This window comes from Crassostrea angulata, chromosome 5 (assembly GCF_025612915.1).
Source record: "Crassostrea angulata isolate pt1a10 chromosome 5, ASM2561291v2, whole genome shotgun sequence".
NCBI lineage: Eukaryota > Metazoa > Mollusca > Bivalvia > Ostreida > Ostreidae > Magallana > Magallana angulata.
In genome coordinates, this window is record NC_069115.1 from 21,405,435 (window position 1) to 21,428,521 (window position 23,087).

General features: G+C 32.9%; 2 protein-coding genes across 4 annotated transcripts in view; one reads left to right on the forward strand and one right to left on the reverse strand.

The window, feature by feature from the left end:
• Nucleotides 1–5,357, forward strand: part of LOC128184160 (pyrokinin-1 receptor-like) — a 32,851-nt gene extending 27,494 nt beyond the window's left edge. For 2 of the 3 annotated variants that reach the window (XM_052853519.1, XM_052853518.1), the window contains exons 2-4: nucleotides 1,006–1,545; nucleotides 3,803–3,928; nucleotides 4,547–5,355. In XM_052853519.1, the coding sequence (XP_052709479.1) occupies nucleotides 1,006–1,545; nucleotides 3,803–3,928; nucleotides 4,547–5,109 (1,229 nt within the window). In that variant the 3' untranslated portion in view covers nucleotides 5,110–5,355. Of the gene's footprint in view, nucleotides 1–1,005; nucleotides 1,546–3,802; nucleotides 3,929–4,546 lie in introns of all 3 variants that reach the window. The other variant, XM_052853517.1, reaches the window with a different exon arrangement.
• A 5,064-nt stretch (nucleotides 5,358–10,421) lies between these two features.
• Nucleotides 10,422–19,763, reverse strand: LOC128184163 (Golgi-associated PDZ and coiled-coil motif-containing protein-like). Its single transcript, XM_052853531.1, has 9 exons — nucleotides 19,430–19,763; nucleotides 19,010–19,174; nucleotides 18,255–18,430; nucleotides 17,263–17,428; nucleotides 16,691–16,786; nucleotides 15,528–15,692; nucleotides 15,050–15,144; nucleotides 14,474–14,614; nucleotides 10,422–13,706 (listed from the first exon to the last, which is right to left on the reverse strand). Exons 1-9 carry the CDS (start codon nucleotides 19,640–19,642, stop codon nucleotides 13,547–13,549), a joined length of 1,377 nt encoding a protein of 458 aa, XP_052709491.1. The 5' UTR covers nucleotides 19,643–19,763; the 3' UTR covers nucleotides 10,422–13,546.
• Between the last annotated feature and the right edge of the window lie 3,324 nt (nucleotides 19,764–23,087).

Sequence of the window (23,087 nt, forward strand, 5' to 3'; positions counted from 1 at the left end):
CTAATCATGTTGAAAAGTCCTTCCAGACCTATTTTTTCGGAATGTTCAGGTGATATTTCATTCCATAACGCCGCAGCAGTATAATCTTTTGCCTATTATGCCATTTATATTTTTTTTGGTCAAGCATATTGAGTTATGAAAGCCCCTGAAACCTAAACGTATAATGATATCATAAAAAGGAAAAAAAGATGTTCTCTCAGCCATCTTTGCTATAAATCTGCCTCGCTCGTTGGGCTATAAATTTGTCTCTATATCATAAAACGGAAAAGAAAGTGTTTTCAGGATACGAAATCTAAATGATTGTTTATACGTTAACTCTTCATCTACAATGTTATTCCATTTTAATGGAGATGTAATGGAGCAGCTAAGTGATTCAATTGATGGTTTGATACCAGGCCTTTAGCATTGGCAAATCTCTCTCTCTCTCTCTCTCTCTCTCTCTCTCTCTCTCTCTCTCTCTCTCTCTCTCTCTCTCTCTCTCTCTCTCTCTCTGTGCAAATGCAGACGCACTGATATATCTTTTATCATTTCATTGCCTTTCAAAGAAAACATCATTTTATTAATATAAAATTTCGCCATATTCTTAACTTGTGACTAAGCTATATAACATTCAAATGAAATGGATCTCGTATCAAAGTGTAATATTTTATCTGACACCAATCTTATTAAATTGGTGAAATTGTTTCAAAGAAAAATTTATTACCGGCTCTGCATTTATTTTTTACTTTAAAATCAAATTAGGAACATCAATTTTCCGAGACATGAAAATTAAAGCGTTTTCTACAACCGTACACGTCCATTATTTTGCTTTTTATGACCATCATGTTATATCACAATTATTAGAAGTATCAATTGTATGAGCATATAGATTATCATGATACATTCATCCACGCAGAAAAACACTATTTTATCTCAATCAATCACCCGTTATGATAAATATTGGTATATTAAATTTTATTTATGACACATATTCTATTGAAACGTTCCCTTTTTTTTTCGTTGTAGCGTTACCACCGGAAGTTTACACCATCTGGGAAGCGTATCCATGGAGATTCGGCGAGCCATTTTGCATATTCAAGGCCTTCCTCCTAGAATGGACCTCGTACGCATCTGTGCTGACCATAACAGGATTCACTGTGGAACGCTACATCGCAATATGTCACCCAATAACGGGACAAAAAGTGACGCGACAATCCAGAGCTTTCAAATGCATCATTTGCATATGGATAATATCAGCATGCTGTGCTCTGCCCTATCCGTTTCACACACGCACATTTTATTATCTGAATGATCCGAGGACTAATCTGCCAATTACAGACACATTATTGTGCAACATTCCTGTAGAATGGCATAAGCGCATGATCGTCATGTTCCAAGTGTCAACGTTCGCTTTCTTTTTTCTTCCAATGACTGTTATAACAATTATGTATATTTTGATCGGAATTCGACTGCGCAGGACGGAAGTGGATACATCCATGGGAATCCAATACAAAGGGGCGCTATCCACGACCGCTAGAGCTAGGAAAGCTGTTCTAAAGATGCTAGGTACGAATTTCATGAAGGATATAAATTTATAATTACATTTCACATATTTTGTTGCGTGAAAAGATATTGTAGTTATAACAAAAAAGTAATACAGTGTAGTGTAGGCCTACTGAAAATGACGAGTTTTATTATGACGTCACCAACGTTGAACAATGTTAAATGCAACGTCGCTAGCGAAAATCAATGTTCACGCTTGTGGCTGTTACAGTGGCTCTTCAATTTATATGAAACTGCCCTTAGGATAAAATAGGATTTTAAAGGTATAAATCACATTTACAGAAAAGTCAAGAAGTTAAAAAATATAAATACATGTATAAGCATTAAATCATTATTTTTTGAAAGATATAGTCTCATAACTGCAAATTTGAATATTCGAGAGTTATCGAACAATGCTGAGTATTGGGTATCGTAAAGGTGAAATTAATGAAACAAGCATTTTTAGAGTACCTATTGCATATTAAGCAATATATGTATACCCCCGATTTTATGTGCTAAAAAAGTTTCGAGAATTCGGTATGATATTATTTTTAATGAAAGAAAGAAACCGATTAGAAAAAACCCGAGTCTTTTTAAATTCATTTCTTCATTATCTTTTTGAGCAATCTTAATAAAACTCAAATTTGATATATAGTTTCTCATTACAAATCTACACCGCAAGTTTCAATTCAATTCACCAAACCACAATGAAGAAAAGAAATCTGGAAAACGAAGTTGAGACGGAATGACCGACAGCGATAGAAACTATAGTTCTTCGGTTTAAACAGCGTTAGGGGGCAAATAAAATAGTACTTTAACAGTGATTGCACTGTAAATCTTTATGTATGAGTCGTACTAATTAACCTTTTACTAAATGAATGCTGTTTTGAAGATGTGAATCTATGTGTGGCATTGCTATCAAATTTCGTGTTTTTGTCTTCAAAAAAACGGAACTGCGTCAGAAAAGTCATTTAGATAGTTATTTCCTATTGGGGGGGTATTTGATTTCATTTGTTTTTTTCAATCGTTATATCATGGTTAACCTTGCAAAAAAAATGAGAAAAAAGTGAAAAGGCCAATTGGTTTAATTTTAAGGTATGCTTACCTCCAGCATACCGACTTTGATGGAAGGTTCATCAGTATTTAAAATGTTTAACACAGAGGGAAAAAATTAGTCATTATCTGAGTACCTCAGTTACTAACTCTAAACCTTACTTCATTCACATTCTTTAAATACTGTCTCAAATAATGCAAACAGAATAGGGTTAATTAAATAATGAAGAGATGAAAAAAAATAAATATATAAACTGCAAAGGGATCGATTGGGTTTAGAAAAGTCAGCATGAACGCAAATAAAATCAACCTTGAGACGAAAAACTTGATTACGGTACTCGATCAAACACTTTCTACAACTGTCACAAAAATTATAGCAGAGCTTCAGGGCTTAATAAAAACTCTAAATTTAGAGGCTTGTAATACAATAATTGGCAGTTGAAATTACATTTCCAATTCAGTTGTCTTGTTTTGAAAATCCGCTTGGAAGGATTTACCCTCTCCTCCTCTTTCTGCGTAATTCTTTCTCTCCATCATGTAAATACGCGTGTATGCTATGAGATGTCGAGTTCTCGTAAAAATGTTTAAATACTTAGTCAAACTGTACAGAAATGAAGGGGGAAAAGATCAAAACAACTGGTAACAAAAATGAAAGCCAAGGTCATTCTGTACATAACTGTCGGTATGTTTATATCTGACAAAATATCACTGCAACAACTAACATTGTTTGCCACTTAAGCAGGGCTGAGAAGGGAATCCAGATGATACCATTTCTCATCAAATTTTGCAACAAAGTCAGACGGTCTGCAATAAATGAGGCCTTATCAGTGCAATCTGTGTGTATAGTTATCGAAGTATTACATTTCTAATTACATGTTACACCGCGATCAAAGAATTACACTTTAGGCGAGATGACACCGCGATGGATGCTGCTCAGCCTTTATATTTCTCTTCCAGCGTCTAGCTTTTGATGATGGTGTAAATTTAGAAACCATTAATAAAGCCAAATCAATGTCAAAATCTCTACCAAAAAATGCAGTTGAAATTGCTGAACCTTTTCAATGTTAGATTGTTTTGTTTTGAAATTTTGTAAAGAAAGACGATCTCTCTCTCTCTCTCTCTCTCTCTCTCTCTCTCTCTCTCTCTCTCTCTCTCTCTCTCTCTCCTGTACAACAACAATGAATAATTGCATTTTCAATTATTTGATTTTTCTGTTATATATCCACAGTGGCCGTAGTGGTAGCCTTCTTCCTGTGCTGGGCGCCATTTCACGCACAAAGACTAATGACTCTATACGTCAAGGACTGGAGCCCGGAGTCCATGGAATTCCACAGCCATTTGTTTTACATATCAGGTACATCTACCTTTTCAAAGGTGAAAATTTTATAGGCCACACACCACAGATTAGTCTATCGGATTTCGTTGCATGGTGTCAAACAATTCCGTATTGATTAATTATTATTTCAATCAAAATTTCAAATAAATAGTATATTTTGATGAAATGAAAATTAGAATTTGTTGCCTTTTCAAATTTTACAATAAAAAAACTGTTGCATAATTTATATTTTTAGAACCGAAACAGTTGGTTTGGGAAACTAAAGATTAATGATTATTTTCTTTAATTTGTTATATCGACGCTCCATAGACCCAAGCAATCAACCTCTCTAGCTGAATTAACTTCAATAAAATTGGACACGTTGGCAAAATTAAATTTCCTTCGATTCAGTTAATTTACCGTTTTACGTTTCGAATTGTCATTGCGGGACTGTTTTTCGTTTGATCAGGTAGAAAACTCGCCGTTACATGTATCAAATAAAATAGCCATGACTTCGAATGTGAATGGTTGATAGAATGCTTTGGAGGTTTTTTTTAAAGTATATTATAATTTTTAACAATCAGTTGGATTTTTAGCTAGGACAGGAGACTATTAATTGAAGACACGTTTTTGACTGTGTTTTTCGTTTCTTTTCAGGTGTTTTATATTTTGTAAGTTCGACGGTAAATCCAATTCTATATAACCTTCTGTCCAGAAAATTCCGCTACGCATTCAAAAGGACCTTTTGTCGGTGTTGTTTGAATTTGGAACCTTTCCCTACATTTTATAAACTGAAGGCAATATTCATCAACAGGAGCGATCAAAACACCGGATCCCCGAGCCCGAGGTTTATTTATCCCCAAAAGCCAGTTGGAATGGATACGTTCTTTAATAAACACGGTGGCAGTCTTTCTGCAAACAGTAGACCTGTTAAACAAGCATCGACCAAAGACACTGTTGTCAAGTGCTCGTCGTCAAGTAGTAGTTCGCATGCGCACTCGGACGGAAGACTCCATTTTATATGTCGTCACAAAAGTTGTAGCAGTAATAGGATTCGATTGAGCTTAGAAATCAACTCGGTGTATAAACAGTTTAATAATGCATCGTGTCAGGATATCGAAACACTAAGAAAAATGAAGTGTTTCAAACAATTATCTAAGTTTGATTCCAAGGAAGGGGACACGGAAAAAGAGTATGACGTCACAGCGAGTCTGATATGATTATTTGGGAAAATATTGGCATAATCATATCATAATTATTGTATATTTTTAATATAAATACAAAAAAAGAATATTTGTTATATGAATTTTTGTTTGATTTCTTACAACAAATTAAAATCGTTCTATTGCATGAACAGCAAAACCCAATTTCAAGAACATAAAGCATATTTGTCATGAATTTGCATTTAAATGCAACATTAGAATTGACTATGTTCAAACCTTATCGTTCGACATGACATTTTGGGTAAAAGCATATGTAGCCGAGCAGTCAAAGAATAATAAATAGGGTTTCTGATGACTTTATTGGTATAATGCATTGACCTACAAAATAATAGATTATACATGTGTATGAGAAACCTGACAGAATGAAAGAAAAGCATTTAGTTATAAGTTATCACAAATACATTATACGTTTCATCCAAAAATCAATTACAGTGCGTACTGTAAAGAAAGCTAACTATTGAACTTTACAGACACATTCCAAGTATTTAACTTCAATTACAAAAATACACTTAAGTATTGACAATGCAACGAGAAAAACCCTAGAGACTAATCATTTACACTGACAAGTACATGTAAAACGTAAGGTAATGTGAAATTGACATATCATAAGATGCTACGGATATAGACTGGATAGTATATTGTGGAAAAGGTATACTGCCTAATTACTTAAATACTCAATTAGAATATAGGTAACTTATATATACATATAGCTTAAATATAATTGGTTAATATTACTAACCAATGAAATTACAGGTAGGAAAAACTCAATGAACTTGCGCAGTAAAACTTTGACTGATGTAAATTTCAGATTTTATTGAATAAAACGAAAAATACAAAAATACAAAACGAATAAATACAATAATAAAATAACTAAAAAACTTTAAGGTGTTTCGTACTAACATTTTTTGTATTTCATTTTTTCCAAAAAGGCAATTGGTGGTGGAAATATACAAAAAGCGAATGTGCAAACGTTCAGATACATATTGTCTTTATATATCAATTGCTTTATTAACTAAGAAGTTAAATATATAAAACTAATGGTTTTATCTATGATGAATATTTCTCATTTATACAATGTACACACTATGTATCTGACGGTGTCTCATTCATGCTGTATAAATACAATTAACGAATATAAAATCTTTAGACTTTATAAATCAAATGTTTTCGTCAAAATGTGTATTAAACAAAGATTGGTAAAGTTGTTGATTTAAAAATATTCATTTTTATCTAAGTCCCTGTGGGTTTTCTTGCCCTAGTAAATTATAGCCGTTCTAACAAGAGCTTGTACATTGGGCAGTTCATGTCAAACAATTTGATGATGGCGGAGTCTACTTATGGTTAACTGTCACTGGCTAGTCATTAGATAATAGGTATGAATACATTGGACACAACAACAGAGGTTGCACGTATATTACAGTACGTTGAAACAGCGTCAATGTCACACAACAGATTTAAATATTAAATATTTAAAAATATGTAAATTTAGGTACGAAGTACAAATTAATTCATAAGTAATTATGCGCATGAGCGATCTAGAAGGGGTCGAGGTTTGAAGGTCCAGATCCCCTAAGGCCTTTCCAACCTCTGAGAGATTCAAAGCTATTAAAATTACATCGTAAAATTACCGAAAATCCCCTAGAAATCCCTCGAATTGTACCCTGACACCCAATCCTTGATGTTCTGGATTCATGCTTGTTGCAGGACTTTGTACTGTGCCAGACGTACTAGATCAATGTACCATGTTAAGGATTACTATATAAATATAGACAGCACACTTACTAAATTCTACGTTTTAAAAATACAAAATATCTTAAAGCTGTACAAGTCCAGAAACAAGTCTCTAATCAATTGTATGAAACAGTCTTGTCGTACTTTCTGGAGACATGTAACAAAGCGATACATTATAGTCATAAGCAAGTCAAACATACTGAGACACGTCATTTCCGTTGGTCATGCATACGTCATCATGCATACGTCATGTCTAAGGAGGCCGGGCATGGTGGTCAACATATTAACGATCAGATCTACCTCAAATGTTATGATTTGTTTAGCTATAAACTATCATCTAATAAAAAAAATTTGAACATTGTAATTCGAATCTTTGCTATATATATCTTTATACAGAACAGGAGATGAAGGTAGTCTAAAAACTAGCCAGGACGATTCGATCCTCATAAAGGCTGCTTTAATTTCCTGTATGAAAATTCTATGACATTAATTTTCTTTCCTCAAATTAACCTTTATATTTATATGATAGAATAGGGGATACTGCTGTATTGAAATGCCGTAAAATTCATCCAAACTCAAGCAAAGAAATCTGTCACCGTCGACAGAAGTAACGATGAATATTGCCATCCAAAGCATTCGATCCTGTAACTCCCAATGATTACGGGAATACGGCCGATCAAAAGTCACTGATGGAAAGTAGGACTAATAGGACTAACAACCAATAATTCAGGATACGTTCCACCAAGTGTAGAACCAAACCCCAGAAATGTCGGAGAGACATTGTTCGGTAAATAGGTCTATCTGGTCGGGGAATTGAAAAAGGTTCCCCCGTGTTAGAAACTTGTCAAGTTCAAAAATTGAAGTATTCTATCATGGAAATGGAATCTAAAAGCCTGGACGCTGAATTGGAAAATGAAGGAAATTGAGAAGATCTGGACAACTTTTGAGGCTGTTATGCCACAGGTAGACTAAGCTGCTGTACCTTTGGAATCAGATTTCCTCAGTTCTGGTCGGAGTGTAATAGGAGATCTTCCACCTCAAAGTACAAGAGATTTCTAATGAAGCCTCTAGCCACTTCAACGCCTAAAGCTTTTACAGAACACGCCTTGAATCAAGGTATGGCTGAATCGTTATTAGAAAAAACTTTTTGAACCGAGATTTTTGAAGAAGATTTGAATAATACAGTGTCTTGTTGTATATAAGAATTTTTTTATTTTAACTTTGACCCAATGAGATGAAAAACTTTTATATTCAGCTTAGTATTCATGAAGTAATGAAATTTCAAACCGTTGAATGTGTTTTAAAGTATTTACAATGGCGCAAATAGAAAAGAGAGGTAGAATTTATAACATTTTCTGTGATATTTTAAATATACACACAATAAATAAAATGTTAAGATAAATAGATTAAATTTATACGTAAAGGATAATTATTCTTTTTAGATAAAAAAATTAAATTACATACCTATCTGAATTCTCAAATGCTAATACCACTGAACTTTAAAAATTAAAAAGATATATGCATGTATACATATATTATTGACAGTTGTTCAAAACCAAAGTCTGTCGAGCAGTATAATGCAATGGACAATGATTCTGGAATCGAGTTTGACCAAATGTTGTCGGCCGCTTTAAAATTTTTGGGAACAACTGTTATCGGGGAAATAGCCTTCCAGCTGGATACATTATAAGTAAATGATGCCTAAAAATATTTTAATTTTCCTTATATTTAAGCTTGTTACCAAAGCAACGGTTCTCAGTTTTCATATTTAAATTCTTAATTGCACAATCATAATAGTGTTAACCAAAAAATCCAACATTTGCAGTTTTTATTCAAATTAAATAAAGAAAACAGATTTAAAAATTTTTGTTTAGTAACCATGGAAACGCTCTAATAATATGCGTTTCTCCATAAATTTTTTCTTTCTTTTAGAAAATGACATCTATTTTTAATAATATATTCTACCCTGGAAACCCCAAGTTCTGCACATTACTCACAATATGTTCTCAAATAAGCATTTATTCAATATGACATTTTTACATCTTTACTATTGGTTACCATGGCAACGGGACCACATAGCAACAAACAAATGGTGAAGGCTTTTTTACTCACCAACATCTATCAAACTGTCAAGTATGAAGAAAATCCGTGACTATGCGTGGCCACTGAATTTTGATTCTTACATAGAACTGATCTTAAAAACAGTAAGACATACAAAGTGTACATATACAAATACTTTAAGAATTTGCGGAACGCAGTTTTTGTATCGAATAGGCCTGTGCCGTCCCAAGATATTTATTCCGCACATTTAGACGATATGTAATAAAAAAATAAACATACCTGTGAAAGGAGTGCAATTGAAACTGATGAAAAGGAATTTTCCAAGATATCTTCATTGACACATTATCATTTTTCACTCGGAAAAATTCACAGGAACGAAATTAAACCAATTTCCTAGTAATTATGGAGATTTATAATGGGGAATGTTTACATCTTTTCTCCATTCGGAAGTCACTTGGAATACCTCGCCAAAAAATTTTCAACGTTATCACCCGGGAACTTCTATCTCTTTTCCAATAAAAAAATCCCCGTAGTCTTTTATTTTTTATTTTTAGCCGTGTATTGAAACCCGACAAGCTAGACGGGGCGTTTCGAAGGGGAAATCTTGGGATGGCCAACAAAGGGCAGTATTTCACGATTTTAACTACGTTCGATAAAACCTTATTCTCCTCCAATACCTGAAATTTATACATGTATTACTCAGATTCAGCATCCAAGTCTGTATTGTCCTTAAGTATTCCCAGATGCACCATCTATGCAAGTTTGGTGAAGTTAGGACCAGTTACATTAAAGAAATGGGATCTACTCTAAGGTAGCTCACTACATCAAAGTTTATACTTTAATTTATTAAACGTTACAAGACGATGGTTTTAAATTTTAATAATGCGTTGTAAAATTGTAAGCATTATTCAATATAGTTATTATCTTCGCTCGTCAGGGGTGGCGATCCATAGTGTTTCTCTATTAAAGAGTGAAAAGAGAAACACCATGATTCGTCATTGTTGGCAATAGCGAAGATGTCGGTACGCTTGAAAAACATCATTACAGCGCAATAAGATCAGGTGTATCTGAATCAAACTGCAGGTCCTGAGTTCAAATCCGCCTGATTTGTTGGTCATATTTACTGACTTTTAATGTTTTAAAAATCAAATAACCATTTTTTCCAAAATGGCTTTATTTTGCCTATTTGATTTAGATGTTTACTTCTTATGAATATTTCACACTGTAATTAAGTCTTAAAGACCCGTTGAGTTAAAATGAATTATTCTTTAAGAAAACCAGAAAACTAATCACAACACACAAACTAACTTTCCATCAACGTAATTAAGTACAAGCATTCCAAAAAATGAACGTTTCCAAATGAAATTAATCAGTCATATCATAGTTTAATATGTAAATTATGTGTTCTTTTATTTGATATAAGCATATACACATAACATATTTTAATAAATAACAGTAAATGGAATTAATTTTGTGAAATAAATTAATCAATATGCTCAGATACCATGCACATACAGAACCTTTTAACTACATGAAGTTGTAAAATAAGAGCTAAATGCTCAAGGGACCCACATAGCACGCCATACATGTAAATTACATGTACATATATATGTATACAACATGCTAACTTTCAATCATTAAACAAAACTGAATCTTGAAAGGACAAAAAATGGTATATTACACTGACAAGAAACCCTTTTTTTTTTTTTAACCAATATAGAATTTTATACTAAGTTTTATGGAATAAAAACAACTTAACAGAAATATACATCCAGTTGAGAAAAATATCTTAAACATTTTGACTTGATTAAACAATGCCGATACCTGTAAATCTGTGCTGAAGAAACAATAAAACATGATCAACTTTGTCGCTTTAATTAAAGTGATACCACTAGACACAGTCATGTGACAGTCTAATCTCAATAAAAACTGTAATTGTTCAAAATGTATAGATTTTATACAACTATGAGTGACATATTGACGCTGGACATTTTAAACAAAGAAATGAATAAGTTAAAGATACCCCACTCCCCTTTCTCCGCGAAAACCCCTAATATTTCTTAGCACTAAAAACTGATATCAGAGATATAAAATGATTATTGCATTATCATACGATTTCAAAACTCCTGCAAGGTTTTATTGATAAATCTAATGTGCATCTACAAAGCTAGCTTTTTTAAAAATATTATGTCCCAATAATATCAAAACATACTGTACACATAATGATTCACAATTATTTATAACAAAGCACAAAAAACAGCCAAGAGTAATAAAAAAATAACATGGAAAAATTTGAAGAGGCACGGGATATCTACAAATAATGCATGCTGAACTGTTTCAGTGATATGAGTCATTACTTTATACATAATATTGTTTCTCTTTCAAAATCATGATATCTAATGGTGTAGTGCAAAAAGTTTTAAAAGCAGCAGTTAGCAATTGACAAGTCATGGGTCTAAAACCTGCTGGGACATTTTACAGTTTAACCTTAATTAGAATTTTTAAACAGTTACTGCACTTTATGGTTAATAATTAATAATTAAGGTATCCCATAACACCTTATGCATGAAAATTATACATTCATAACTTTGTATTCATACTTTTGGAACAATTTCAAATTAATCCTCAAAGATGAATTTTAAAATATGATTTTTCAAATTGTAAATATCAGTATCTAGGTAACAGAAATTCAAATCCTAAACTACAACTTTATCGATAATACATGTACAAACAAATTCTGGCCCAACACACTTTTATAGTAATAAGTTAATGTTTTGAAGCAATTTTCATTTAAATTTGAATATAACCAACAAATGAAAGAGAACAAACTGATTTTCGAATTGTGCATCTTTACAAATAAGTCATGTACCAATACATAAAATAATCTGGCACACATAATTTCACAGATTGTGTAGTATGATACATTTACTCAAGCAAGAACACACAGGCAACAAGCACTTATTCTCAAAAAACATCCAAAGCATAGATTAAAATCTTTAAGGGCTTTTTTTAAATATAAAATTCATGTGAAATCATCAAAAAATAAAACAGTTTTCTTAAATGATGATTGTCTCATGGTACTAAATGCAATATATTATTAGAAACCTTTACTATTATGCAGAAAAATACAGCTATGTGGTAACATATTTAAGCATACATGTGTAAATTGTATTTGTGTTTGAATGCATGTTTACTTAAAAGACTATATTTTTGACAAGCCACAAAAAACACACAAGTTTAGCTTTTTTTTTGCACAATTTTAATACAATGCAAATATGTGCAACACAATTTACACTAGAAATTTTAAATCACATGCAATGATCGGTAGTGTAAAACAATGACTGCTAGTGTAATACAAGCACTAGTGTGGTAACTAGTGTTATGTTCATGTATGACATAGGTGTAACATGAGTGTAACAAGTCTAAGATATTCATGTCAAGCATAACAATGTAGGAATACAATGCCATGTGGTCTACAGTGCATGTTCTATAAAAAAATTAACATAATGGCAGTTGTTTGTGGGTTATAATTACATGTAACTTTAAGAAAGAAAAATTATCAACTGAAGGCTACCTGTTTGATTTATTTCTCAAAGAAAATTAATAAAAATGAATTTTCTTGAATATTGTAATAATAATAATACTCGTCTGGAAAATGCTTAATAGATTTTTTAAAGGCCTAAATAAAAATGTACACATACTCAATTTATCCCTCATAAAAGATGTTCAAAGTGAAAATGCATAATGTACATTATAATTATAAATTTTTTTTTTTTTGAACCCAATCAATTTCTCTACAGCCCCTACAAGATCAGTGAGATCAAGAGAAACTCTACACTTTCAAAGTCACTGTAGCAATCTTTGAAGATGTCTACATGTTTACACAAGTTTACATGTATGTGCTTAATTAATACTACTACCATAAATAGAACATATCACCTAGAGCTAATGTTTGTAGCTCTCTTTTAACGAAATCAATTCTAACCTTCTACTCATTGCATAATCATACACCTTTTATAAGATATAAATAATTTATAATTGAAATGTAAATGTAGATCTTATGTACTATGTAACCATTGCACACAAGAATATCAAACACTGGTACACTAAAGCTACAATCAGGTGATAGTAACAGATCTTACATAGATTGATAAGAACACTTACATTTTTATATTACATGTAGATAGATTGCTTCTAGTTCCTATGTTTACTTAAACCAAACCTTTCAAGAAATAAATACATCTTAATATCCCTTCAACAATTTAACAATAACTGTGCATCAACAATCTGATCAAAATAACTCTTAATAATCAGAGTCAGAACTGTCAGGCTATCAATACTGTATACAGGGAAATATTCGCCCCCGTTTTTTCTTTTTTCGCCCCATTCGCCCTCGTTGTCACAGGGCTAATTAAAGACCGGGCAAACTCTATATTGCAAAATGAATATAATATTTAAAATTGATTAATTTTTGAATCTTCAAAAAAAAAAGAAACTACAAACTGAGGGCATAATCATGAGATACAAACATTTAAATGTTCATGTACCTAGGAAAAAAACCCAGCAACTATAAGTTGAAGAAATAAATAGGCTGATGCCTTCTGGGATATCACAAAGTATGTTAGTGGCCGGGGCCGTAGACCTAGGTGTAATCACCGTTGAATGTTGGATGCTGGTCCTCTGAACTGTTCTGCTGTACACCGTTTGCTTGTATAACCCCCATCTCCACACTCTGGGATTTTGGCATCTTGCTTCCCTGTGGGTGACGACTAGCGACAGGCTTCTCATTTGATTGCTCGAACCTAACGAGAGGAAACAATCACATTTATGATGAAGCTGTTATGAAATGACAAATGAAAGCATCATAATAAGTAAAAACTATGCATTGCTGCAAAAATAACCCTTGTCTTGGAAAAAAAATACATGTTGAATTAATGAAATATCAGTAGCAAGGAGTGATTGTTTAAATGACAAACACTGTAGGTTTTTTTTCATGTAAAACACGCTGCTTTATACATATTTTTACAGAAAGTGTTTATCAAATTGAGGTTGTTACATGTATGATCCAGGGGATAAACTACATGTAAATGTGATTTTTGATATTTACACATGATATATCATCATCGTGCACTGTATTTCCCCCTCCATTTGTACAAAAAGAGAGATAAGCCGGTAATCAATTGACAGTATACTCTTCATCCCCTCATCTCAATATTAACTAAATAATCTGTTCTTTTCACACATAAAAGCAATGTTCTACACCACCACCACCCCTTCCTAATCTTGAGTAACCAAATCTTATATCAATGTTGAACTGAAGGAAACCCCTTATATCTGATGATACAAAAATGTGTCTGATCCAAATTGAACAAGAGGCCCAAGGGGACACATTGCTAACCTCATAAGCAGTAGCCATCTGACATAACTCTAACCAAAGCAGCTTTACAAAGTCAAATACAGTAAAAGGTTAAATCACATGTAAAACTTCACAAGAATTTTTTTCTATATTTCTTTAAAGGCTTGCATGGGCTCAGGTGAACTACAAATTTTTACCACCTGTATTTCTCACCTGGATGGACTAGAAGGAACAGACTCTGATGGTGACATGGCCCCGTTTATTTTGGGGGGCAGGGCTGACTTCTGTAGAATATTTTTACGCATTTCCGCCTCACTGCTACTGCTCAGAACATCGTCATCATAGATTCTGTATCTATCAATGTAAAGCATTAAAAAATAACTGCCTGCAAAATAATAGACCACATTTCCAAGCAATTTTATACCTATATAAAGGGTAATTTTTGCCCCGTGTAATTTTCGCCCTTCTACTCTTGCAAACAGTTTCGCCCCATCTTGAATTCGCCCAGACATAGATGTGTTTTAAGAGAGATAGTTTAAGACATCGTAATTCACCCTGTCTTAATTTGACCCGTTGACAACAAGGGTGAAAGGGGCGAAAATAAAATGGGAGCGAATATTTCCCTGTATACAGTATACAAATCAACTATAGCTCATGAATGTGATAACGCCTCAGCTTTTATATGATTAAAAAAAAAAACGTTTCTCAACCTCAAAGATTATTCTACAACTGTATAAATAATATGTTCATTTATTTTCCAATCACAGATCCACAGATTGAGGATGTTACCTGAATCCATTGTCATCCTCCCCCACTTGGCTCCCCTCCTCCTCGCTGTCTTCATCGGGGGCCACAAACATCACCTCCAGATCTATGTCACCTAACTATTCAAATAAATGAAAAAATAATCAATTGAAGACAGATTAAAATCCACGAACCCCATAGTAATCATTTAATAAAAATTCATCAATTTTTTTAATGATAACTTTTATTTGAATAACTTAAATTTCTGTGTCAAATGTGTGTAAAGAAGATGATATTTTTTTTTTAACTGCATACTGGGGTTTCATCATTTTTCCTGAAAATCCCCGATTATTTGACTAGGCTATTCGAGTTGACTTCCCTAATAATAACTCTTTAAAAATAAAGTGAGAGCATGAACTGCAGTATGTGAACACATGTACGTGGACTATATCACACTTACTGCCCAAAAATTTATTTAATAAAAAGAAAAAAAAAAACAAAGTTAAAAATTATATTCCCAAACCTGTTGTGACAAAATATGGACTGCCTCTGCATGCTTCGATTCCCGCAGATCAATGCCATTGACTGATAAAATGGCATCTCCTACATATAAGGCATCGCATTTGTCCGCTGGTTGTCCCTCGTGGATTTCTGAGATTAAAATCGGAACACCATGTTCCTTACCCCCCTGTACAGAAAAAAATATAAATATGGTAATTTTGGTAATGCTGAAAAGTCTTTTCTTTTTGTCTTAGATTCTAAGGCTAATTACTAGCATTTCAAAATATAATGTGACATTTATATGGTACAGTACCGATCAGACCCAACCTAGCACCAGAGTAAACCCCAACTAAACCCTGGGTTTACTTTTGGGGTTTACTTGGGGTTTATTCTGGGTTTACTTTTTGAAAATTTGGGTCCATTTGGGGTTTACTTTGGGTTTACTCGGGGTTTACTTTGAAATTGCTTTTAAGGTCAACTGTATGCACTGGAGTGTGAAGCAGACTAGTATTTTATCTTACCATCCTACTGCCTGTAATTCCTACCCTTTGTATATTCCGAATACACAGTTAGTGTCTGCTTTCAGGGGTATACTTCTGACTGGGTTTACTTTCTGGGTTTACTCTGGGTTTACTCTGGGTCCACTATAGTAAACCCCAAATAAACCCAGAGTAAACCCAGAAAGTAAACCCAGGGTTTAGTTGGGGTTTAGTTTCTGTTAGGTTGGGTCTGATCGGTACTGTAGGGTTTGAAAAGGGAAATACACGTAATTCAATTTTCAAATTTTAACTTAAAATTGAAAAACTGATATTTAAAAAATTCCAAAAATAATGTAGCATGCAAGTTTGCTTGTTTTTTTTTTTTAATATCATAAGATAGTATTATAAGATTTGCAAAGGGGAATACTCAAGTTTTTAAATTTTTAACTAAAAATTGAAAAGTTCAGTTATTCCTCTTTTCAATATGGCAGTAAAATCAGCATTTGACCTGTTTCTGCAGTGCTTGAGAACCAAAACATAAATATTTTTTTGCCAAATGAATTTAATCTATAAATCTGATATCTTTTGGGTCTTATGAGTATCAAAGTCATGTAGTCTACCTATGTATTAAATCTTACAAAATATTCTTCTCTACTCCTATATACAGGTATAATATATTTGATAAAATCTGTAGACAGACACTTACAGTAATGGACAAGCCAAGCCCCTCATCTTCTCCTTTTTTAATGGTTACTTTACGAGTCTCCCCAAGTCCATGATGTTTCCTTAAGGACTGGAAATCCTGAAAAAACAAATACAATATGAGCTTTCTTTAACAAATGCTAACTAATACATGAATTGTTTAAATAGTACTTAAAGTGTAAGAAATAGTCTGTAGAGGATTTTAATCAACAGAGGAAACTTATGATTTAAATTTTCCTTTACAGACATTGTATTATGACTTGTTCATATAATAATGTACATTTATTATAACATCATTTTAAATTTGTAATTTGAGAACTAATAATATCATAAATAATATAATAACATCATCAGAGAACAGTCAGAAAAATTGGTTTGCATATTGTACATATATGTGAAAAAATGTGATAAGACATTTGACAGAAAATTACCACGACATTGCCTCAGCATTAATGTATTCGGTACTTATACTTTTTCATGTGCTATGAATATCATAAATGAACCAATCGAAAATAGTGTGTGTACCAACGATACCAACAATGTACGATAACTCTCATGGATAAACACATTACTTACATGTCCCTCAGGCAGGGGTAGTTTCTTCTTACGATTGTTTCGCCCTCTACAAGCACGTATAACTGTTTTGTGGCGGTGGAGATGGATTTCGGCCTCTAACTGGTTCCAGAGTTTATCATGCTCCGCTCCTCGCATGTCTCGTCCCAGAAGCTGAATTTGCTGAATTCTACAAACAAAATTGCTTTCAAAGCTGAATCTAATGCAACGATCAAAAATAATTTGTTACAATATTGATTCCTATGTAAGTAACATAGTTGTTAGATTGAAAATTCTATTTCTGAATTATGTTTCACTATTAGTACATGGAAGATCTTCAGTTTAAAATGAAACAGAATGATTGAATTCTCATAAATCTTAATATTCAGATTATAATGATCAGCTACATGTATATTGAAATTGACTAAATCAACCTTCCTTGATCACAAAACAAATCTCAGCTTAAAACATTCATTTGAAGGCCAATGTTATCTTTCTTTAATAAAATCTTTTAACTTTACATAAAAGTAAAAGCGGTATTACTGTCACAAAACATGTAAATAAATATACAATATTACAAATACTTTATACATGTAGTTGGTTTGAAGGTTTAATAGATAACCTAGATGTAAATGAACTGTTTGTTTGTCCTAGCTCTGTCTTACCATTGATGAAAAAATACCCCTCTCAAAATAATTTCATTACCCAACTCAGCACATTTCATTTCTAAAATCCAATTGTTTTCGGATCTATTTTCTTGGAATTTATTTTCGCTTTGATTAATAAAAAAAAAAAATTTCCCTGCCTATACCAATGACAACATGAACATTTAGATAATGAGTCAAGCGAATGCAAACAACAGTTTTTTTTAAAGCTAGCCTTAGACTTTTTTGATCTAATTTGTAGGGAATGATATCTTAGACTAGTTAATATATTTACCTGGCTAATTAAAACCTACGAAAGCCAAATTTTTTTTAGAGTAAATATCTTGGTTACACCTGATATCACTGTCTCACCTTCCAGCTAACTCTTTGTCTAGATATTTGGCTGCTAGTCGAGCCCCGTAAACCTCTCCCTGAAGAGCCAGGATGTACTGTCTCAGCTCTTCGTTCTCGATGCGTAACTCTTTCACTTCGGCAGTCACTCGCTCAAGGGCAGTGGTCTCCTTGGTCTTTGCTTTCATCTCCTCTTCCTGCAGTTACAAAAATATAGTGTTAATTTATACTTCTCTCTCTCTTTCTCTCTCTCTCTCTCTCATTCATCACTGACAACAGAAATTATGTACATGATATGAAGAACTCTTCAGTTAACTACATTAGATCAAAATCCATCTATTTCTTCAGTTTAATTGGTTTTTGAAACAAAAGATAACATAAGTTTACTACTATTCTAAAGGAACAACTTTATTATTTTAAACAAAAGAAATGTTTGATTCCGTATCTCATCTTATTTTCATCTATTTTCATTTCAGGTAAAAGCTTGTTTTATGGACCAACAAGTAAGTCCCTAGAATGACCGATAATGGCTTAATTTTTACGGTTTTAAAAGTTATATCTAAATAAAAATTTCTGGACACTGAGAAACAAACACACACACATATATATATTCACCACAGTATAAAAATAATTCTGTTATAGACTTTATTATCCCCGGAAATTAATATCTTGTATACTTGAAACTTTTTTTGGGTCATATTTTCCTTTTGACCTTCACATCTTCCACTTTATATTGATTTTACAAAATTGACAACTTTTTTCTCAAGAAGACCTACCACTTTTTTCTGTATGGTGGATGAATCCACCTCCACTCCTTTCTGTGACTGAATCTGGAGCTGTGTGGAGTGGAGCTGCAGTAGCACATTGTGGAGTTCTTGCTCTGTGTGCTCCTTGGCTGCCCTCATTTCCACCAAGTCAGCTCTCATGTTAACAAGTTGCGCCTACAAGAAAATGGATCATAATTCAAAAAATTCAAAGCAGCAGTAATGGTTTGCTACTATTTTACTCACCTTAGCTGAATAACAATCATTCATTACTTAAATAGGATATGACAACACTTGGGCAATGTATTCCACAAATAGTATTATTGGTATCACGATGTCAAAGCATTTCAGTGTAGTTTGGCTTAAAATTGTTATCTTTAAAATGACATTAATAAAAATTTAATAAACCCAATCATATTCAATGTCAAATACCTCAATTTTAGCATTAGACTGAAAAACTGTCTGCGACTTGTGACAGAGTTGAGCAAATGCGGCACTGAGGGCCGTCATCTTCTGTCGTCCATCGTACGTGAGTTCGCATTGATCCGGGTCGATTTCTCCAAGAAGTAAATCTAAATCTACAAACGCTTTGTCGAACTCTTTCTCCAAAATATCAAGCCAACGGAATGACAGGGTGGCTGCCATTTCCACATCAATAATACTCCATGTCAAACAGCAGCTTATATAGAGTTCGTTAATATTGCCTTTATTAAGCGTTTATATGATCGCGATTTATTACCAGAAAAAATCCAAAGTTGATAACAAAGGGGGAAAAAATCCCGAAATACTCTAACCTTCCACGTAGACTGCGTACATGTATAACATGCATTGATCTTTATTATGAATTCTTGTTAATTAATACGCTTGATATCCTTACCATAAGTTCGAAAAACATTTTCTGCATGAAGAAAACCCCACAAATATATTATACAAGTGCATCCCAATTTTCAGTGAGGGTATTTTATTACATATTAAAAAATTCCTGAAAATAAAAAAAACGGTTTATCATAAATATAACTGAACTTCTGCTAGTCATGCATGCATTTTTTTGAGAAAAAATAGTTCATATTGCAGCACAATTATATCTGTAATTGTCGCACAATATTTATTTCGTGAAAGACTAAGTGCGTTACATCTATACATCACTGCCACATTAATACCAATGTTTTAATCTCTGATAACCTCAACACGTGTGGGAATATGCATTCAGATCAAGATCGCCCTTTTTTTTTATAATTTTGGTTATTTGTTGTTGCAGAATTAAATGACCAAGTAGTTACGATTGGTGTGAAAATTGACTCCAACTACTTGAGCATTGATTGATGCTTACTTTTGGATGTCGTCGTCAAAATTTTACCGAACATTTAAACGCGATCGACGTAGTGCATAGTTACGAGAAACTGCCGATTTTTGTTAAAGCTGCTTAATCCGGTTTTTTTAAAATATCAAATATGAACGCTTTTAAATGATGGTTTTGTATGTTGTACATGTATGTATGATTACAGGCATTGCAGTATTTATCCCGGTCAATAAGGCCATATTTCCATGGATAAATGAGTTTCAATATTTGTGTACGAAACAAAGTTTAACGTTACATAAAAAATACCGCGTTATTTCGTCCCTTTGCATCCAGGCCGAGGCGAGTTTTACTGTAATAAAGAAAACAAGATTTCAAAAATGTTTAGGCAAATCATAACTAGACTTGTGTACATTTTACTGTAATAAAGAAAATAAGATTTCAAAAATGTTTAGGCAAATCATAAATAGACTTGTGTACATGTTTTAAAATTTCTAATATTTCTGAAGTTTTTTTTTATTTACAAGGGGTAAAAAAAATGCGGCCGGGTTGAATTGTTGTTGTTTGTTTTTTTCTTTTTGATAAACAAATCTTGCCGCAAAGTAAATTGCTTTAATAAATACATGTCCATGTACATTAAACTTCAAAACTGCAAGGGAATAATCAATGCTTCAAGCTAAATTCAAAATAAAATAATCAACAAAAATTGTGTAATCAATTTGGGATTTCTTTTAATTACGTATCAGAAACTGAAAAATTATGATTGTAAAATGCTTACAGAATGTACAAGTCCATTTTGCTAACGCAAATAATCATAAATAAACTGTTTTAATTACTTTTAGTTAAAAGAACGTACATGCACATGTACAAAAAAACACATAATAAATAATAGATAAAACTAGACACGATCTCGTTGCGAGGTCTTCCTTGGGATATTTTGAAGGGAATATGACCTTGACTTTGATTTTCGACCATTTATCTCCATATCGGGCAACATAACGAAATTTTGATGGTTGAATGTTTTTAAGAGCATCATCTTCAGCATCTTTTATTCTTTATTGGTTTTCAAATATTTCTTCTTTTTGAGATCTGAGTGATCAAAGTTTTGGATTTCTCGCCACTTAAAACCCCTAATTACGTAACGCTTGAGAAAAAAATCTATTGTTAATGTGAGATGAACCATTTTTTGTTTTTTAGACATATAACTAAATATTTCTCATCAAAGTGCTATGGAAGAAATACTGCAGAACCCTTTTGACCCAAAAATTGAAGGGCCAGCCCTTTTTCTTGATTTCTAAAGAAACGTCTTCTGATATTGAACATCATTTGTTCAACAAATGTTTAGAAATTCGTTACCGTTCTTGAGCTATTTGGTAAAGAACGTTTGAGGGGCCGATCCCTTATCTCCTTATTGGGGCCATATAACAAAATTTTGATGGTTGAATATTGTTAAGAGCTTCATTCTAAGCATCTTTTATTCTATATTGCTTTTCAAAATAATTGTCCTTTTTGAGATATAAATGATCAAAGTTTTTGATTGCTGACCCCTTTTAAAAAACCCTAATTACGTAGCGAATGATAAAGTTTTCACAATGTATAGTTCCATATGTGTAAGATAAACATTTTTGCTTCTTAAACATATTTCAAAATATTTCTTAGTGAAGTCCTATGGAAAAAATACTTCAGAGCCCTTTTGGCCCCTAAATTGAAGGCCCAGCCCCTTTTTCTTGATTTCAAAAGAAATGTCCTTTGATAAGGGACGTTTTAGGGGCCGATCCCTTATCTCCTTATTGGGGCCATATAACAAAATTTTGATGGTTGAATATTGTTTAGAACTTCATTCTAAGCATCTTTTATTCTATATTGCTTTTCAAAATATTTGTCCTTTTTGAGATATAAGTGATCAAAGTTTTAGATTTCTGGCCCCTAAAAACCCCTAATTACGTAACGAATGATAAAGTTTTCACGATGTATACATGTTGTTCCATATGTGCAAGATAAACATTTTTGCTTCTTTAACATATTACAAACTATTTCTCAGTGGAGTGCTATGGAAGAAATACTTCCGAGCCCTTTTGGCCCCTAATTTGAGGGACCAACCCATTTTTCCTGATATCAAACGAAAGCACTTGCAAATATAAACTTTATTTGCTCTATATGTCATGTTAAAATATTTTCAAGAAATGAAATAAAGAACGACAATTATAAATGCCTTTAGACATATTTACAATCTTTCGTCTACAATCTCTAAAAATTTAAACTCAATATCTCTTTTCGTGTAGAAGGAGATAACAGGGCAAGCATCTTCCCAAGTCAAGGGTTTCTGATCCGCTCCGCTCTACATAAACCCTTGACCGAAAAGACAACACATATGCGGGTTAACGATTACGCCATCTAGTGAGAGTTCTCATTTTTAAACCTTTGTGACCTCATGTTCTGACCAATCAGAGAATGCTTTATAAACAGAAACAGTATAGCAATATGGCTGCTCCCATGAACAAATTCGTAGAAAATATTGATTCACTCGGACTAAAAACGGATATCAGTAAGTCAAATACTTACTATTCCGTCTCAAATTCATTTGACAACGGTTCAACATTGATCAATTCACAATTAACATCATTATTGAAACAACGTTTCTTATTGGATCATGCAAACTTGTATGACACCAACCAGCGTGCGAGGTTTCTAACCCCGTCAAACTCTGCCTATTCGGTCAAGGGTTTATGTAGAGCAGGGCGGATCAGAAACCCTTGACTTGGGAAGATGCAGGGTAAGCAGATCCTCTAAAAA

What these genes read in the sequence shown, in the direction of transcription:
- LOC128184163 (XM_052853531.1), bottom strand. Translation starts at nt 19,642, where the DNA reads ATGGCAGCCACCCTGTCATTCCGTTGGCTTGATATTTTGGAGAAAGAG. An exon ending in GGCTTGGCTTGTCCATTACT is followed by an intron (nt 15,693 to 16,690) that starts GTAAGTGTCTGT and finishes TTTTCTGTACAG; the next exon opens with GGGGGTAAGGAACATGGTGT. An exon ending in TCCATATTTTGTCACAACAG is followed by an intron (nt 15,145 to 15,527) that starts GTTTGGGAATAT and finishes TTATTTGAATAG; the next exon opens with TTAGGTGACATAGATCTGGA.